Below are 19383 nucleotides of genomic sequence, written 5' to 3' on the forward strand. Positions count from 1 at the left end.
AGGGAACATTTGTGTAAATGCACAGTTACCAACAATGAAGAATAACAATGGTCCAAGTATTGAACCTAGCAGCATCAGCTGATTGAACTTAATACCCTCTTTTGTAACACTGATTTCTATTATTATTCAGAAAACCAATTCCAAGGTCTTTGTGCAAACCCAAGCATTTTAGTTTATCTAAGAGAATGAGAGGGTCAATTAGATCAAAGGCCTTGGTAAAAAAAATCAATATGGCCCCTGTGACATAAACAGTTTAGCTGAGTTCAGCTGTGGCAGGCCATTCCCTGGTGCGTGTTTGTCTGATACCGAAAGGAATTCAGATCAAACAACAATCCCATGCTTCTTGCACAATGAGTATTAACTGCATTCAATCCCAGTTTACTTGCTACTAATGTATGTCCAGGGGACAGTTTTTAAATATGTTTAATCCAGATCAAAACAACCACGTGTTGAGTGAAATCCTGTTCATCAATTGGATTCTGTTTCCCCATAATTGTAAACTTTACGACATACTTTTTTTCTGGACATATTGTGCGTGCTATTAGGATTTAACTAGACATCCTCTACTAGTCTAGCAAATTCGCACACGCACATCTCTTGAACGAGCCAGGAAGGATTTTGTTTTTGAATGACCGTTTCTTTTGTGTTGGCATCAAACAGAAGTCAAGTAGTTGTAATATGACCTACTGTAGGCTGACAGATTTTGATGACAGTATATTTTCTTAGGAACATTGAGATCATGTACTTCATGGACTACTTTTTTGATTTGAATAGAAGTAATTAGTTTTTATAAATTAGGAAGAATATAGGTATTTTTGTGAAAATAACAACTTGGCTGTAGTGACCTATTGTTGTCAAAATCTAATTAGGGACACAGTAATAAACACAACACTGGAACATTTTCATCCTAATCCAATGTTCTGAGAAACTGTCCCACAGTTAAATCTATTTCAAGAACGCTATGTTTGAATTCCCTGAAATGCCTCAGACTACCATTACTCCTAATGCAATTCCAGAATTAGGAACCAAGCGCCTTTTTGTGTTCCTTGTAAATGGTAATTTCTCTTTCCAAGAATTGCATGACTGCTTCAATCACGGACCTCTTCCTAGTTTGTTGCAGCTAACAACTAACTAATTTCCTCATCTGTGACTTCAAGCAGCAGGTTTCAGAGTATTGCTGCCAATTGACCTTGTTCAGAGGTAGACATGCTCCTTTCCAAGAAGACAGTGGTAATGCAGTCTAAAGTAAATATTTTGGTTTTATCACCACTGGAAAGGTTGAATTTTACTGTGGACACGTGCTTACTTGTTGAATCGGACCTCTGGCCTAGTAGCCTTGCTTCAGGGGCTTTCAGTAGATGTTTATGACATATTTCCATCTTCATTAAATGCATGTTAACCTTTATTTAGACAGGGAGTCCCATTGAGACCAATGTCTCTTTTGCAAGGGATCCCTGCATGACTTGGTTGGTCAATCATTCCCATGTTGCTGCTTGCCTTGTCATAATTCTTCCATAACTTCAGTAATGTGCACTGTCCTTTGAGTGGCTGGGCAAGTATTAAGGGAGGGGGTCGGGAGAGCTACTGAATGTCAAGAGGAAAAGGGTATACTCCAAAATCTTTCCACGAAAGTAAGACCACTAAGTGAGGAATTTTTGTATGGAAGTCAACGAGTGTCGAATTTGGTCAACAAAAAATGTAATTGCTCATTTGCTACGTGAGGCTTATTGAATATACGTTTCATAATAATGGTCAGGTTGTTACGAATGCACAGATATAAATTGGATGCACGTGGCATTTCGGCAAAAAAAATTAACTTCTCTCTGCCCTTTCATTGGCTAGAATGGTCCCACCTGATCTCGCATCCTCCTGCCTGCCTTACATTTTTGAGGACGTGTATTTCCATTGTTAGAGCGGTCACGCGACGATCTTGTCAATATAATAGATCATATTTGATAATGTGTAACCCTAAGATTTTTAACCCACAGGTCAGGTAGAAATTGATGTGTGCCAGAGGTTAGGCATACATACACAGATAACACTTCACCAGCTGAACACACCCTCCTGTTGATATTAACCCATCAGTTGAGACGAGTCTACAAATTTCCCATTAGGAATGCACTGTGGTAGTACATTATAAAATCACCAGGGGTGTATTCACTAGGAACCAAACTATTCAAACAGAACATTTTTACATTTACATTTTTTGTCATTTAGCAGACGCTCTTATCCAGAGCGACTTACATTATTTGTATTTATTTATTTATTTTATGTTTCATACTGGCCCCCCGTGGGAATCGAACCCACAACCCTGGCATTGCAAACGCCATGCTCTACCAACTAAGCTACATCCCGAAATAGGTAGGGACCTACCTGAATTTGTCCAATTGAAACTCTGGTTTTTGTTGCAAAAACAATTTCAGTTTGGAGTAAAAAGTCTCAGTTGCGAAACGTTTTGCTATGGTCTTGGTCTGAATAAATACACCCCAGCTGTCCCAGAATAGGCTAGACTAGCCTGCTAGTGCTAATGATGCTGTGTGGTTCACTGACTGGGTGTAGGTAAACAACCTCTGATTAGGAATAGACACACATATCAACATTCACACATAGAAGTCCAACACTTGTTAGAAAATGAAAACATTTAATGTTACAAAAATCTGACAATGTATATTCCTGAAGTCCTACATATTTACAATCAACTTGAATTGGCCACACACACACAGAGCTGGATGTGCCTACACCTGCTGGTTTTAAATGGGATCTCACGTTGCCAGTGGCCTCCATAGCATCTCTCTCTCTCAATCAATCATCAATAGTGGGGAGCCAGAATGCCTGCAGAGGACAAAATACTTACTGAGCATTCATGTACTGTATGTGAGATTGCGTGTGTGTTCAACACAACTAATCTTACCATGTTTGAACAGGCACTAGAAAAAGTCATGAATTTGGGGTTGAACTGAAGGCAGGTGACGGGACCCGTGTGCTTCCCATCCAGAACCGCCACCTTCATCCCACCCTCTGCATTCCACACGTGGATCTTCCCATCCTCAGAGCCTGAGAGACAACCACCCGTCAGACCACGGGAAAATGAGAGGGAGCTGAACTACTGTTTTAGTGTGTAATGTTTCCAGGTTAGGTTTAATTTGCAGTTTCAAATTATTACTACCAAATTATTCTGTGGTAGAATGGGAAGACAATTGGAACTGTCCTGTCTTACTTTACAGAACATAGAGCATGTTACCTCACCTTCCCAGTCTCTGTGGACTTACCGATCATAATAAACTGAGAATCAGGAGTGAAGGAGGCCTCCAGCGTCACAGCTTTGCTGTTGTTGTAGCCCTGTAGGATAAAGTAGAGTGTCTATAAGTATAGGCCTATCATTTCACTTATTGTGCAACTTGCTCGTTGTGAAATGTATGTCAGTTCAAGAGTCTTTGCATTAAGTATCAAGAGTATTCAACAGTGTCCGTCTAGGTTTTAAGTGTCTGCATGAATGTGTATGATCTCTCACCCCAAAGGAATGCATCACAGCTCCCTTGAAAGCATCGAGGAGGCGGAGAGCACCCCCATTGGTTGAGACAAGGATGAGCTTCCCATCGTTGCTGAACTTGAGTCCTGTCCACTCACACGTACGGTCGTATTGTAGCTTGAAGGTAGCAAAAGGACCCTAAAGAGAACCCAACAAGAAAAGTTAATCTGAAGACAACCATCTACCACTGACCCGCATTCACAGCTCTCAATACACATGCAACTATAATACAGAAAGCAGAGAAAACACTACAATCTGTACCACATCCTACATCCTTTCCTGAAAAGTCCAAAGTCAGCCCTGAAAATTACTGTTACCTTGTCAAAGGATCGCAGGTCATACAGTTTGACCATCTCGGAGTTCACTCCAGCAGCAAAGATCAGACCCTCAGGATCAAAGGAGCAAACTGGCTTCCCCTGGAGGTGCATCAGGCCCTGGTAGTGACAGAGACAGTCACAGACAGAGCAAAGGCACATCTAGAACAGGGACGCGAACTGGCAAGGGTCCAAAATGAAGACTTTTTTTGTGTGTGCATATAATTTGCATATTTTCTGAGAATGTTCAAATATGTATTATTTATTTGTTAATCTCAATACTCTGGAAACATGTATATGGTGGGCTGGCATTGCTTAAATGATTACGTGGGTCAAATTTAATCCACAGAAGTGTATTGTGCCATATCATAACGTGTTGCTGTACTCATGAGCGGCATGATTTTCCATGTCTGAAGCAGGCCTTTAGGCCTATTTGTTTGGCAAGACAGCTGTGCATGGCTGCATCTCACTGTAGTAGGCTGTGTTTTGGTTATCTGGATCTCCATTCACCTTTTGTTTACAGCGTTTGTTTAACATTAATGCAACTAGCCTAAATATAGATGGTGTCATGCCTTTATCGATGGGATATTTTGTTTACTAGGCCAACTTGGTACCGCTGTTTTGTTCTGTTTGCATTCGCAGTTGTCAGTATTCTATGCCAAACTGCTATCCATTGGAAGAGAAAGCCAGAGGTCCCGCCCATCTGACCTTATCCTCCAATGGGTTTTGAGAAGGAGGCGAGGAGAGAGGACGTGAGCAGTATGCAATTGAGATTCTCCCAGGGAGAAGATTTGTTTGCACCTCTTTTATAGCTCAATGGGTGATACACTGTGTCTGTGCACTGTCAACCCACCCCCTCCATTTTTTTTTTTTACGGATCTACAAGATTCACATGGATTACCTATTTTGAGATCAAAACGGCAAATATCACGGAAAGTGGCAAGCGTGCATCCCTGATCTAGAGTCAATTGATCATCAATGTCAAGGAGAAGTAAAGGTAGACAGCAATATGACGTAGATGCAGAAAGTAAACAGCATAGTGGGTACATTTCCGCATTAACTAAGAGCGTTGAAGCACAAGGCTAAAATTGTCCGCTGTTTTGGTCCCGTGGCTACCACATTGTTAAAGCGTGAAGCGAACCCATGCACATGTGCAGATACTGTGTGTGACTGTGTGAAAGCAAAGTTGTGCATCTCGTCCATCGCAATATCTGCAGTGCTACTCGTGGCAGCATCATTTTGCTGAGTCAACCTTTAACAAGACCTAGTGAGTGAAGGGAACCCACCTGGCAGTTTGGAGACCGCAGGTCCCATAGCCGAATTGTCTTGTCTAAAGATCCTGAGATAAACGTGTCATCCACAGGGGACATGGAGAGAGCCGTCACTCTGAAACATTAATGTTAAAGGTATAAAAACATCTACCTTGATGAGAGACAATACTCAAGTAATAGTACAGTAATGTAGCCTAAACTACCCCTCAGCCAATTGTGTTTCTCTGACTCAGTCCTCACCTTTTGTTGTGTCCGGGGAAGTACCGGATGTACTTGTTGTCATGGAGGGAGAGGTACCGGATAGTGTCTGCAATTATCATAAAGGCATGGGGTTATGGGCAGAAGACAGCATGGCATTCCCATTCATCACCGCATCAGACAACTAGAGAGCAAGTAGAGCTTCCGATCCTGGAGGCGATGGGCACTGGAAAGGTCGGATGAGCAGACCCCACCCTAGGCAAGGCAGTGGCTTGTACAGTTAGCTCCTGTATCGGGCAGAATCACGGACCCTCAAACTGTACAAACAACTACCTCAGACCAGAGTGAGCATGGTCGACCGCCCCAGGCTGAGGTTAACGCATTCAGACTCTGTCAGGAAATCCCTATGAACAATCTGAAAGGTGCCAGGCAAGAGTTACATGGACAACTACTTATTGGCAGGTATAGGCCTACTGATTACAAATCGCCTCTTTGCCTTTAAGCACTAACATACCATCAATTTTGTTGGAGCTGTAGACCACGGTGTTGGCTGCATGTGTGTACCTGATCAGATCCACTCCATACTTCTTACTGTAGAGGGTCCGCTTGGGTCTGGACCAGCACAGGATGGGGGAAAAAAATTAAGCAACCATGTTAGATTGCTGGCACAGAAACTTCTAGCAAAGCCAACTGCCTCTGAAATCTCAACAACGTAATCATAATCAGGACGGTTACAGCAGCCACATATAGGGCTAACCTAGACTAGCACATACAATTGTTATATATTGTTATTTATTTTACCTCCACAATACACTAACTACACCCTTGTGTGAAATTAGATGAAATACAAGTTATAGTTTTGTTATCCAACTAACAAGCCAGACCTGCATCCGCTCAAACTCCGCTAGTGTCTTAACTCGAGACCGAGGATTTTGCATACCGCAGTAGGCCTCACTAGTACTACTAACGGAGCAGATGCTAGTTACAGCGCGGGGGTCGGCCTACCCTAATAGCATGCAGTGCGGAAAAAACAGTCGATTAATATTAATTGAATGTATGTCTTACTTTCCCTCCTGGCAGTCGTATAAAACCAGGGAGTCATCGTCGCTGCTAGAAATTATGGTTTCGCCGTTTGAACTGAAATCAAAACAGTTGATTTTGTCTGAATTTTCTCGGAAAACCTTTGCAACCCTGAAGCTCCGCAGCACATTGTCCGTCAGCTTCATGATGGGCTCTTTGAGGGGGCGCAGACCCTCGTTTTCTACTTGAATTTATTATATGATAATCTAGTTCTGTGCTTTTTAAAATAGGAGCTTTACTACTTTGTAAAAATATAACTTTGTGTTTCAAAAACTGTAAAGAAAGCCCGCCTGGGATACTTCTTATACGAGTCATGTAAAACCACTGCCTTCGATACATCCGCTACCCACAAGTTCCACAGACACGCGCATTAACTCTCGCGATACATACAACAACTATCGCGGTACAGTCAGTTAATGTTTTGCGCACAACCATCAGAGCACAGAATAAAAACAAGGAAGACGCATTTATAACGCTTTTGGATACATACAAAAAGGGAGCAGAGCAACCTTTTTCAATCCGCACGTTTACAATAATTGTAACTACTTATCAGACATACAATAACACGTGCTCTGACTGTCAAGAAAGAATAACCGAAGTAGCAATGCAGGTGAGTTTGCAGTCATTGGTTTCTATAAATCGACCCCTAGCCCTGGGGTGTATACATTACGCCAATTGTTGCAAAACGTTTCGTCTGTTGCAACCGCTTACTCTAAACGCTGAGTTCTGTTTTGTTAAACGGAAGTTGTAGTTCAGCCATGTCTCTCTTTAAAAAAATAAGTGTCTGAAAGTAGTTGGAAGGAACCCCGGGGACTCCACTCCACTTTAGAGCAGGGAAGCATTTTGCAACAGATGAAACAATTGCAACCGAATCGGCGTAATGAATACACCCCAGGGCAAAATCCACCTATCCAATCAGAGGGCAGGGTGGGGTGATTACCATAATATCTATCCAATCAGTACCTATACATTTTTTGTTTTTTAGTTGTGGTAGTTGTCACTCAGAAAGAGAGACATTTACCTTTCCATCACATTACCAGCTTGCAGGTTATAGCCTACCCAAGGACAGATGATGAGCACATGGAAAAAATGAGTGTGCTTCCCATCTTACATTTACGTCATTTAGCAGACGCTCTTATCCAGAGCGACTTACAGTTTGTGAGTGCATACATTCCTTTTACATACTGGCCCCCCGTGGGAATCAAACCTACAACCCTGGCATTGCAAACACCATGCTCTACCAACTGAGCTACATCCCTGCCGGCCATTCCCTCCCCTACCCTGGACGACGCTGGGCCAATTGTGCGCCGCCCCATGGGTCTCCCGGTCGCGGCCGGCTACGACAGAGCCTGGATTCGAACCAGGATCTCTAGTGGCACAGCTAGCACTGCGATGCAGTGCCTTAGACCACTGCGCCACTCGGGAGACACCCGCAGGGCTTGGAGCACGAGCACAGGGGCTGGACACTGATGTCTTCCTCGTCAACAATGATTCCTTCACCTTCTTTTCACGCCTGTCTGGTGGGCAGCGGCTGCTCCTAATCTTGACGTTAGCAATGTACAAGTAACTGCCAAAATAAATGAAACACTTGAGTAAATGATGGATACAAACTATATTGAAAGCAGGTGCTTCCACACAGGTGTGGCTCCCATGAGTTCATTAAGCAATCATCATGCTATATTGAAATGCCCAGTTGCCCATTATTTTGGTTTCCATGGTTGAATAAACTTAACTTGAAGAAGTGATCTCATTTACTTTAAAAGAGTGGTCTCAAATGAACAAATGGGGTTTAGAGGGTGGGTGTGTGTCTCAAGTCACCAGATCTCAACCCAATTGAACACTTATGGGAGATTCTGGAGCGGCGCCAAGACAGCGTTTTCCACCACCATCAACAAAACACCAAATTATGGAATTTCTCATGGAAGAATGGTGTCGCATCCCTCCAATAGTTCTAGACACTTGTAGAATCTATGCCAAGGCACCTTGAAGCTGTTCTGGCAGCTCGTGGTGGCCCAACACCCTATTAAGAAACGTTATGTTGGTGTTTCCTTTATTTTGGCATTTAGCTGTATGTGAGTGAGAGAGGTTTGAATATTCAGCACTCATCCATCCACCCTGCCACAAGGTGGATCTGTCCTCATTCCAGTCAATATGTTTTATACCTATTCGCTCAAATTGAATATTACTGTGTGTTTTGACCCTGGGTAGTAGCTGATTGTACATCTGAAGACACAAACACGCAGACTGCTCACTTTTCCTGCCCTATGGTCAAGCTTGAGTCAATCATTACACAGAGGGTACACATTCAACTTGAGTTGAGCTCTGTCCAGATTTTGCCACACTGCCTTAGCGCTGATCCTGACTCTGCAAGTACACAGCTCTCACACGGAGCACGGAGGAAATCCAGAGGTTCCCCATACCCTGTGTACAGGTAGGCAACCTCTGTAGGATTCAGTCATAATGACTTGTCAACTAAATGCAGAAAGACTATGGGTTTATCCGATGTGTTGTGTGGGCATCTCAAGGCAAGTGACAGAAGGTCAACTAGTAGGCCCCTTTCTATCTGGATTATCTTGGGTGTGTCCCTTTTGGTAAATAACCAGTAAAATCAGAACAGCAGAAACGTCAAAGGGGGTGGTCGTAATTGACAGGACATCCTGTGATCCATAAACATGGCCTTTCTCCTTGCCCCAGGTGCTCCCTGTAAGGACAGCCTGATGGCTCGTGTTGTGTCCCTGTTCCGGCCTTTATCTTTACTGGCCCCTGTGGGGGTGAGGCGAGCCACAGTTTGCAGAATGTCACTGGACATGCGAGCACGGGAGGTGTTTTCTACAGCTATCGAAGCTGTGCAACCAGACATTGTGGTGCGGCAGGGTCTGGAGCGTACAGGAGACGCCCTCCTAGTGAATGGACACAGCTTCACGCTAAAAAACAACCTTCACCTGGTAGGCTTTGGCAAAGCTGTGCTGGGCATGGCTGCCGAGGCGGAGAGGATTGTGGGGGACCACTTGGTGAGAGGAGTGATCAGTGTGCCACACGGCATTCAGGAGACACTACGGCAGCATGGAAAAGAGTAAGCAACTAGAACCAAATTGTTTGTGGGTGGGATCGGGTTGGTGGGTTGGTTGGTGGGTTGGTAAATTAATTGCTCAATTCCTCCTCAGCCAGATGTTGTTGAAGGATGGAAGTCACATCACAGTGATGGAGGGCGCTAAACACAACCTGCCAGATGCTGATGCCCAGAGGGCAGCTGACTGTATCAAGGAGCTGGCCAGCACACTGACAGAGAATGACCTGTTGCTTGTACTCATCTCAGGTAAACTGATACCTAACTACTAAATAATGTAATTATGTCAAACAAACTAGGTTGTCCGTAAATATTTACATACTTATTCGGTGTGTGTATAGGAGGAGGATCTGCACTCTTGCCTGCACCAGTCCCACCAATCTCTCTTCACGAGAAGCAGGATGTTACACGCAGACTGGCTGGTGCTGGTGCCACCATTCAGGAGCTTAACTCTGTACGCCGTGCCCTGTCGTTATTGAAAGGAGGAGGACTTGCACACTGTGCTCACCCTGCTCAGGTAAGAACACAACTGTACTAGCTCATTATAGAGTTTTCACCCAAAGACCTGAACTTCTTGCACATTAGCTTTACATTCTGGTCGTATTTGGTAAAATAAAATGTTCCTGTTTACATTTTCTAATAGGTGGTGGCCCTGGTTCTGTCTGATGTAATCGGAGATCCCCTGGACTTGATAGCCAGTGGCCCCACAGTGTGGACGGAGGTGTGGCCTGAGGAGATTTGGTCGGTCCTAGAACGTTACGGGCTGTCCTCCTCTCTCCCTGTCTCAGTGAAAGAGGTCCTTGGACGCTCAGCTCCACGATGGAAGGAGGCTGGAGAGCAGTCAGACAGGGCGGCACATGTTCTCAATGCTGTGATTGGCTCCAATAGCATTGCTCTGGAATGTGCAGGGAGACGTGCGCGGGAGCTCGGATTCCGTCCAGTTGTGCTGTCGCCAGGGGTGTGTGGAGACGTACAGTCTGTCGCCCGCCTTTATGGTCTACTTGCTCGCTTTGCCTGCTCCCGTGATGAGCCCCCTCCTGAGTTGCCTGCTGAGATTCTGAAGCTGGGGCCAGAGACAGGCGTGGAAAGCTGGGACTTGTGCCGTGCAATGCAAGTGCTTGGTGAGGGACGTGGGGAGGGCTGGGGAGCCACCTGTCTGCTGGCTGGGGGAGAGCCCACTGTGCAGTTGACAGGCAAGGGGCGTGGTGGGCGGAACCAGGAGCTGGCCCTGCGAGTAGGGCTTGAGCTGGGAGGCATGGAGCTCCCTCCGAAGGGTCCCCTGTTCCTGAGTGGTGGGACCGATGGTCAGGACGGGCCAACTGTGGCAGCAGGGGCGGTAACAGACGCAGGGCTTGGAGAAGAAGCACGAGCACAGGGGCTGGACACTGATGTCTTCCTCGTCAACAATGATTCCTTCACCTTCTTTTCACGCCTGTCTGATGGGCAGCGGCTGCTCCTACCAGGGTTAACGGGGACCAATGTGATGGATGTGCACATCCTGCTCATCCCACCAATCCCCATAGTCGTATCTGGTCGTTGATGAAGACGAGGGCATGAAAGCCGTTAATTACACATTTCAGTATGAATCCATACAGAGTAGCCCATGAGTATATTCATAGAGCTGCTTTTCAAAGCTGACCATGCCCATGATACCTTTTCCATCAAGCCCTTCTGGAAATCCATGTTTAATTTAAAAAGCAGCAGTCAGTTATGGCTATGATAAATAAGAATAAATAATACAGTAAATTGTTTACTTTTGTGTTATTTGTGAAGAGATTGTTTCTGTACAGAGCAGTTAGAGTCCAGCGGATAAGAACCATATACCCAAGATCGTTCCACTTTATGATACAAGTATCAAACATAGTACACTAATACTAGATACCTTAAGGAACATTTTTGAAGATTGGATGCAGTCTGGGAAGCATGTAAGTCAACCATTCGGATTTCCTGTTAGAAGAAAATAGGGTAAAATCATTCCAAACAATATCAAAATGACTTTGTAACGTTATCTACCCACTAAATAAACCCCACAGATAATATAGACGACAAAATACTCTTAAGACCTTCAAGGGGGTTATATTGAGGTCATTTTGACCATAGTCCAATGACTACGGGAAAACGTTTTGGACTTTTTGATAGAGCCACAAAATTTCACACAGCTGGGGCATGTCTAAAGAAGTATTCTTGGCTATAGTGCCATCACAGATTTGGTCCACTACCCCCCTGGCTACCATTTCCCATATGACCACCAACCAGCTGCATGGGGCCATATTGGACAGGATTCACTTGGCCATATCGCCATAAATAAGTGGTACTTACAGCCCAATGATAACTTAAAATGTTTGAGGGGGTCTGGAAAACAAATTGGCCCACAAACGCCATATATACTTATCCTTTAAACTTGTAGCAGAAAAGTGGTGAAAACGTGTGCCAAATGAATGTTTTCATGACTAGTTCCAATAGTTTTACATGTAAACACTCTAAAAAGTAATATGGGTGTTCCCTGAAGTCTACTGACTGCAATGATATATAATATGACATTCTGTTTTGTGTCAATTTTAAAAAGAAAAATGACAGGAAACCTGCCCTGTACACGTCACTTTAGGTAAAACCCCATAGGAATGCATTATGTCCAGCAGAGAGACAGGTAACCCATTATGATGAGACCTTTCAGTTTTTACACAAAGTGAGTAAAAGTCTACACAAAGACGTCTAGCTATTTTGCCATTGCAGATTTAACCTATTATACTCAGTGGTGTAGTGATATATTTTGAGGTGCCGGAGGCCCCCCCAAAAAATTACATAGTAATTTCTCAATCAACATTTGCACCATAGCCTGTTAAATAATATCCATTTATATGCATAAAACACACCATCACCATTTTTTTTTTTTTTTTTTTGGAGATATGGCCATGTGAATCCTGTCCAATTAGAACCAATGTAGCTGGTTGGCGGTCATTTTGGAAAACTGGTATTTTAGAGTATAATAGGTTATGAAATCTGCAATGGCACTGTAGCTAGACATGTGTATGTAGTAGTTGACTCACTTTGTGTAAACACTGAAAGGTCTCATCATAATGGTTTACCTGTCTCTGCTGTAAACTGTAAAGTGGCACACATTTTCTATTAACATTTGAAAGGATACATATATATGGCATCTTTGGGCCATTGTGTTTACCAGACCCCCTCAAACATTTTAAGCCATTATTGGGCTGTATGTACCAATTATTTATGAAGATATGGCCATGTGAATCATGTCCAATACGGCCCCATGCAGTTGGTTGGCAGCTGTACAAAAGCCCTCTGTGGAGCAGCTTACTGCCACAGATTATCCATTATATTGACCAGATACTCAAGTGGCTGCTCTAACAATGAAAATAAATGTCTTCAAAAATGTAAGGCAGTCGGCAGGAGGCAAGATCAGGTGTGACCATTCTAGCCAATGAGAGGGCAGATACGCGCATGAACAACAGGCACAACTCTGATATAAAGTGGTATTTCTCAAAGTTGCTAGGATGTCATGTGTCCTACCTATATCAGCACACTCGTAACAACCTAAGCATTACGAAACTTCTATTTGATCAAATAAGCCTCACGTAGCAAATGAGCCATTGTTATCCTGGCCGTGTGGTGCCAGGATAACAACCTCTCCCTCAACGTGATCAAGACAAAGGAGATGATTGTGGACTACAGGAAAGAAAAGAGGACTGAGCACGCCCCCATTCTCATTGACGTGGCTGTAGTGGAACAGGTTGAGCGATTCAAGTTCCTTGGTGTCCACATCACCAACAAACTATCATGGTCCAAACACTCCAAGACAGTTGTGAAGAGGGCACCACAAAGCCTATTCCCCCTCAGAAGACTGAAAAGATTTAGCATGGGTCCTCAGATCCTCAAAAAGTTATACAGATGCACCAACGAGAGCATCCTGACTGGTTGCATCACCGCCTGGTATGGCAACTGCTCGGCCTCCGACCGCAAGTCACTACAGAGGGTAGTGTGTACGGCCCAGTACATCACTGGGGCCAAGCTTCCTGCCATCCAGGACCTCTATACCAGGCGGTGTCAGAGGAAGGCCCTAAAAATGATCAAAGACTCCAGCCACCCTAGTCATAGACTGTTCTCTCTGATACCGCACGGCAAGCGGTACCGGAGCACCAAGTCTAGGTCCAAAAGGCTTCTTAACAGCTTCTACCCCCAAGCCATAAGACTCCTGAACAGCTAATCATGGCTACCCAGACTATTTACATTGCCCCCCCACCCCACCCCCCTCTTTTACGCTGCTGCTACTCTGTTTATTATTTATGCATAGTCACTTTAACTCTACCCACATGTACATATTACCTCAATTACCTCGACTAACCGGTGCCCCCGCACATTGACTCTGTACCGGTACACCCTGTATATATAGCCTCCCTACTGTTATTTTATTTTACTGCTGCTCTATTTTTTTACTTAACACTTTTTAAAAATGTTTTCAAAAACTGCATTGTTGATTAAGGGCTTGTAAGTAAGCATTTCACTGTAATGTCTACACCTGTTGTATTCGGCGCATGTAGCAAATACAACTTGATTTGAAGCCATTCATTTTTTTGTTGACCAAATTCTACACTCTCATTGACCTCCATACAAAAATTCCTTGCTTGGTGAGAGAAACAATATAAAAACGCCTGCACTTTGGATCTTCTTCCTCTCTGATACTACTGAGATGAATTTAATCAACCAAGTTAATTTTCACCTGTTGACTCTCTCTCTCTCAATGCCACACACTTGTCACTAATTCTCAGGACTGCCCTGATAGGATTTAAATACAAACTGAAGGTGTGAATGTGCCTGTCAAGCCATTCCTCAGTTTCTTTCCAGTAGTGTGTTAAAAGTACGATTCCCATTTCCATGTATATTTTAGTTAAGTAATAATTTTCCTTATTTGAGATATATTGGTTTAATATATTCGTCCTTATCACCTTTAATGTTATGCAACCTGCTTATTGTTCATAGAATGTCTAAGCAAACAGCTGGAGGCAGGGCTTTCTCCTATAGAGCTTCATTTTTATGGAATGGTCTGCCGATCCATGTGAGAGATGCAGACTTGGTCTCAACCTTTAAGAACTGACGATTCATCTCTTCAGTAGGTTCTATGATGGAGTGTAGTCTGCCCCAAGGGTGCGAACGGCAAGGTACTGGAGTGACAAACCACCGTTGCCATCTCTGCCTGGCCGGCTCCCCTATCTCCACTGGGATTATGTGCCTCTGACCCTATTACGGGGGCTGAGTCACTGGCTTGCTCACACTCTTCCATCCTTCCGGTCCTCGAGCTCGTGCGGTAGGGTGATCTTTGTGGGCTATACTCGGCCTTGTCTCAGGGTAGTAAGTTAGTGGCCCGTTGATGTCCCTTTAGTGGTGTGGGGTTTGTGCTTTGCCAAAGTGGGTAGGGTTATATCCTGCCTGGTTTCCCCTGTCCGGGAGTAACTTTGGACAGGGCCACAGTGTCCCCCGATCCCCCTGTCTGTCTCCTGTATCTATGCTGCAATAGTCTATGTGCCGAGGGGCTAGGGTCAGTCATTTATATCTGGTGTAATTCTCCTGTATTAACTGGTGTCCTGTGTGATCTTAGATATGCTCCCATCTCTCGCTTTCCCCTCCCGGAGGACCTGAGCCCTAGGACCATGCCTCAGGACTACATGGCCTGACTACTCCGGTCTGTCCCTGTCCGACCCTGCTGGCTTCTATCAATGTTTGAACATCTTGAAGAACAATCTGGCCTTAATGGCCACATACTCTTATAATCCCCACCCGGCACAGCCAGAAGAGGACTGGCCACCCCTCAGAGCCTGGTTCCTCTCTTGGTTTCTTCCTAGGTTCCTGCCTTTCTAGGGAGTTTTTCCTAGCCACCGTGCCTCTACATCTGCATTGTTTGCTCTCTGGGGTTTTAGGCTCGGTTTCTGTATAAGCACTTTGTGACAAAAGGGCTGTATCAATACATTTGATTGATTGATACCCCTGGTGACATCTATCCAACCAGTTACCTATCTTCGGTTTCTTAGCCTATTTTTCAGCGGCCATATTGGAAATGACCGCCAGGGGTGTGTAATTTACTAAATCTGCGTTGGCACTATAGCCAAAATTACTTATTTAGACATGCCGTAGCTGTGTGTGAAATTTGGTGGCTCTATCACACATTTTTTCACGTAGCCTCTGGACTATGGTCAAAATGACCCCTATTAAGGCCATACAAGTACTTTATGATCAGAATTATTGTCTATATTATCTGTGGAGTAATATAGTGGGTAGATATCAATTACAAAGTCATTTTTTTATATTATTTGGAATGATTTTACCCTATTTTCTTCTAACAGGTAATCCAGATGGCAGCCATTTTATTAAAATGGCCACCCTAGTTGACTGACAGACTCCCCAGACTGCCTAAACTTAAAAATGCTCCTTAAGGTATATACTTGTATCATAAAATGGAACAATTATTTCATCTATCTGCTGGACTAAGTTGTGTGCTAGACATCGTTTTAGACAATGGAAAAAAAATACATTAGGAAATAAGTACCAATCAATTGCACAAGACCCTAACTTAAATGTACAACCAATTTGCCTACTCCATTGGACTGCTACAGGTACTAACATGTACCTGAGACAATAAAAAGCGTTATTGGACTTCACTGTTTAATATTTTCACAGCAATCAGAAGACAGGGCTGCGTGCAGTGCAAAACAAACATACTCCAATGTTCAAATAAATGGAAATGGTGCTGTTCTGAACGACCTGTTCAAAAACGGGGAGGGGTTGTGGAAGGCTGTCAGCATGGCCGCTTCCCTTAAAATACGTCACTCACTTGCTTCAAGCCTCACCCCGTCACACCCACCAAACCTACCTCAACGTCTGTCCAAGAAAGTTGAAGAATGTTTTGGGGAAACGTGTCGTTCAGCACAGATACACAATGTAGCAAACATTAAATCAAACTGAACGCACCCCAGTCTTCACTGTTTTACATTTTCATAACAATCAAAAGATGGTCATAGAGGGCTCAGGCTGTCAAGAATAAGAAATATAAGTTTGAGGAAAGCTGCTGTTTGATGTAAGGCCTCTATCTCTGACCATTCTCTCCACAGTAGCCTTGCTCCAGCGCAATCTTCATGGATTACTATGTAGCCTTGCACCAGCGGAAATAAAAACAGAAACCATCTCCTTTCTGAACAGCTCCTTATTCATACAATGTTTTTAACATAACTGCAGTCACAACCACCCACAACTCTCAGAGCATACAGTTGTTGAGTCTCTCCAGATTCTGTCTCCAGATTAGAATAACATTTCATTTCAATCTACATCCAATCAGTGGATTTGGAGCCAGACGTATATTTTAATGTCTCACCAATCAAAGGAGCTAAAAATTAACATGAGCCAGAGGAGCTAAATTAAAAAATATATGATATTTAAAAAGATATGGCATATGAGAGAATATCTTAGCATATCACATGGTGTTTATGTGTGGACGCAAACTGAGCCTAATAACGTTATATTGTCATGAAAACCGACCAGGAGAAACTTCTTCAGCTCTGAGTAAGGAAGCCTCCACAGGCCCACATCATCAATGAACTCCAGTCCATTTGAAAAGGCACAACATTAGCAAGTCTGTATCCACTCAGCAACCCTGTCTGATAAGACAGAGAGCAAGTCCTATGTAGTCCAACTTGTTATGTCCTGTCTGTCACTCACGATGTGTCTTGAGGTTGTCTCCTGCCGCACTCTCCCTGACAGATAGAAAACATTATCACAACCACTCACTGATGAGACAAGGAAAGGTTCACACCTACAGTTTATTTAAGTGATAATACCCAATAAGCCTGTGAATACCGGCTTCGAGGGCATTATCACTTTTATACAACGGGTTACCAACATATTCAAATAATGATTGGCATATTTTCATTAAAAACTTTATTTTGATTAATTTTTTTGTACTATTTCTTCCTTCCACAAGATATAGTCCCGACACAAATCTAGGGTTGCTAGAGACGCCACCCAGTCGTTCGTTTTTTTTGTTCTGTATCTATGGACGCGAGCTACCCAGTCGTTCGTTCTAAATGTTCCATTGCCATACTGGCTGGCAACATTCTTATCTCTTGCTTGCTAGCTAGCCAACTACGGCTAATTTACAGTCACGTCAAAAAGTTTCGCCAGGATAACAGCAAAGAAGCCGCATTTGCATTTGTTTAAGCTGTTTTCTAGTGACATTTATTTGGATACATCCATAACAATGAGCTACTGAGGCGCGATTTCGCCTGGCATAGAGAATGTGCTTACTCGTCAGGACACTGTTGTTCAGAGGAGCTAGCCAACAACACAGCTACAGTAACACAATCACTTCAAACGGAAGCTGGAAAGACTGCAGATTAGCTGCGTTTCGTTTGACCTTTTTTCAATAGACTTTAAAATTGTTTTTTTTATATATCCATAAAAATGATGCCAACTGTTTAATGATTTCGACCGGCTGAGATACGCTGCCTGTCTGTCTCGTCCCTTCTCCCGACACGTTCAATACTATGGGACAGCAGGAGATCGAATTTGAATAATGAAACAATGTTGCAAATGTCGGAGACAGACAGCAAAGTTTAAACAAATCTCCCATGTTGAAAACTAATGTTAGTCTAAAAGAAATGTGAGATAATGTCTAGATGCTTTTTATAGTGGAGATCAAGTTTATAAAGTGCCTGACTGGGCTGATGAGACAGTGCATTGCGCAGTCAGATGGAGCAGTGTAAATAGGCATTTTAACGTCATAGATTTAGCTGGTGGTAACTCGTGGAATAGACACAGGCTGGAATGCGGTTTTAACCAATCAGCATTCAGGATTAGACCCACCCGTTGTATAAAACAGTAGGAAGCACACATCATAACGATTAACCAACCATATTCAGAATGGACAAATAAAATATATGTCCAATCCAGTTAGCTAAAGAAAACGAGACTGTATAGTGACTGGGGAGAATAACAGTCAGTATTTCGGGGTACCTGGAGGGAGACACAAGGATGCTTGGACACCTACCATCCGCTCCGGTGAGGTGCAGTGTCAGGTGTGCCTCCATTCTTTCCACCAGTACCTTAAACGTTAGAGGACAACAATACAAGTTAGCTAGCTAGCACTTCATGGCAGCATGCCTTTCAGACATAGCTAGCTAACGTTATAGAAATAAACGTGATGATGAATAACTAGCTAGTTTAACACTCACCTTGTCGGTAATACATATCGTTCACAGTGTTTCCGTAAATTTTCCAAGCGAAATGGATGGCAATGAGACTGACAACGAGCCAGCTAAACAATATCTTGAATATTGACACTCTCATATCATTAGCCAGCCAGTCATCAACAAATTCGGAAAGAAACGACACAAACCCGTCCACAATGCGGGATAAAAACTCGAAATCCCAGGGCTCTTCCATTTTATAAAACACCCAAAGTGTATGCTTTGTCAAAAAACATATTTTTTCTAAACCAGCTAGTTAACGTTAGGTAATATGATCAAGGCTGAGTAACTGTCTAAACCACTGAGGTTTACTATAGCTAGCTAACGTAAATGAACCGCGGCTAAACGCGTAGCAGCTAGCCAACGGGTGATGCGCTGACTTTTTCAATTCACCCCATTCGTCAAACAGACTGAGGAGGAAACTTTCATAGTCACAGATGAAATAATCTTTGCTTTTGTGTTATGTCATGAAATACTTTTCAATTAAAATAACCATACTATTATAATGACACTAACCTTATCTCATATAGCTAGCTCTTGGTGCAGTTAGCTACCTATTTTTGGGGAATAGAATCCTCCGTGTCAAATCTGAAAGTATATTTTTTGGTCTAGGTTTTAGGGAATCGTGTCTGTATATGGTTGCGCATTGACGGCAACCAGCACGACTCGTAAA

At 43.4% G+C, this 19383-nt stretch overlaps 3 protein-coding genes across 4 annotated transcripts; 1 reads left to right on the forward strand and 2 right to left on the reverse strand.

Annotated features, from left to right (window-relative positions):
• Window positions 1–2624: 2624 nt before the first annotated feature.
• LOC121574853 (WD repeat-containing protein 82) lies at window positions 2625–6743 on the reverse strand. Its single transcript, XM_041887488.2, has 9 exons — window positions 6378–6743; window positions 5827–5924; window positions 5355–5421; window positions 5130–5229; window positions 3847–3963; window positions 3512–3667; window positions 3270–3339; window positions 2912–3054; window positions 2625–2832 (listed from the first exon to the last, which is right to left on the reverse strand). The coding sequence occupies exons 1-9, from the start codon at window positions 6536–6538 to the stop codon at window positions 2803–2805; spliced, it is 942 nt and encodes a 313-aa protein (XP_041743422.1). The 5' UTR covers window positions 6539–6743; the 3' UTR covers window positions 2625–2802.
• A 118-nt stretch (window positions 6744–6861) lies between these two features.
• On the forward strand, window positions 6862–11210 carry glyctk (glycerate kinase). 2 transcript variants are annotated; one of them, XM_041887485.2, is made up of 5 exons: window positions 6862–7002; window positions 9087–9465; window positions 9557–9708; window positions 9801–9976; window positions 10103–11210. In XM_041887485.2, exons 2-5 carry the CDS (start codon window positions 9110–9112, stop codon window positions 10997–10999), a joined length of 1581 nt encoding a protein of 526 aa, XP_041743419.2. In that variant the 5' UTR covers window positions 6862–7002; window positions 9087–9109; the 3' UTR covers window positions 11000–11210. The 2 variants fall into 2 exon arrangements, with proteins under 2 accessions (XP_041743419.2, XP_045078787.1); XM_045222852.1 differs by lacking the exon at window positions 6862–7002 and adding an exon at window positions 8420–8823.
• Window positions 11211–16654: 5444 nt separating this feature from the next.
• Window positions 16655–19220, reverse strand: LOC121574849 (T-cell leukemia translocation-altered gene protein homolog). Its single transcript, XM_041887484.1, has 3 exons — window positions 18696–19220; window positions 18512–18566; window positions 16655–17219 (listed from the first exon to the last, which is right to left on the reverse strand). The coding sequence occupies exons 1-3, from the start codon at window positions 18904–18906 to the stop codon at window positions 17177–17179; spliced, it is 309 nt and encodes a 102-aa protein (XP_041743418.1). The 5' UTR covers window positions 18907–19220; the 3' UTR covers window positions 16655–17176.
• Between the last annotated feature and the right edge of the window lie 163 nt (window positions 19221–19383).

This window comes from Coregonus clupeaformis, chromosome 10 (assembly GCF_020615455.1).
Source record: "Coregonus clupeaformis isolate EN_2021a chromosome 10, ASM2061545v1, whole genome shotgun sequence".
Taxonomy (NCBI): Eukaryota; Metazoa; Chordata; class Actinopteri; order Salmoniformes; family Salmonidae; genus Coregonus; species Coregonus clupeaformis.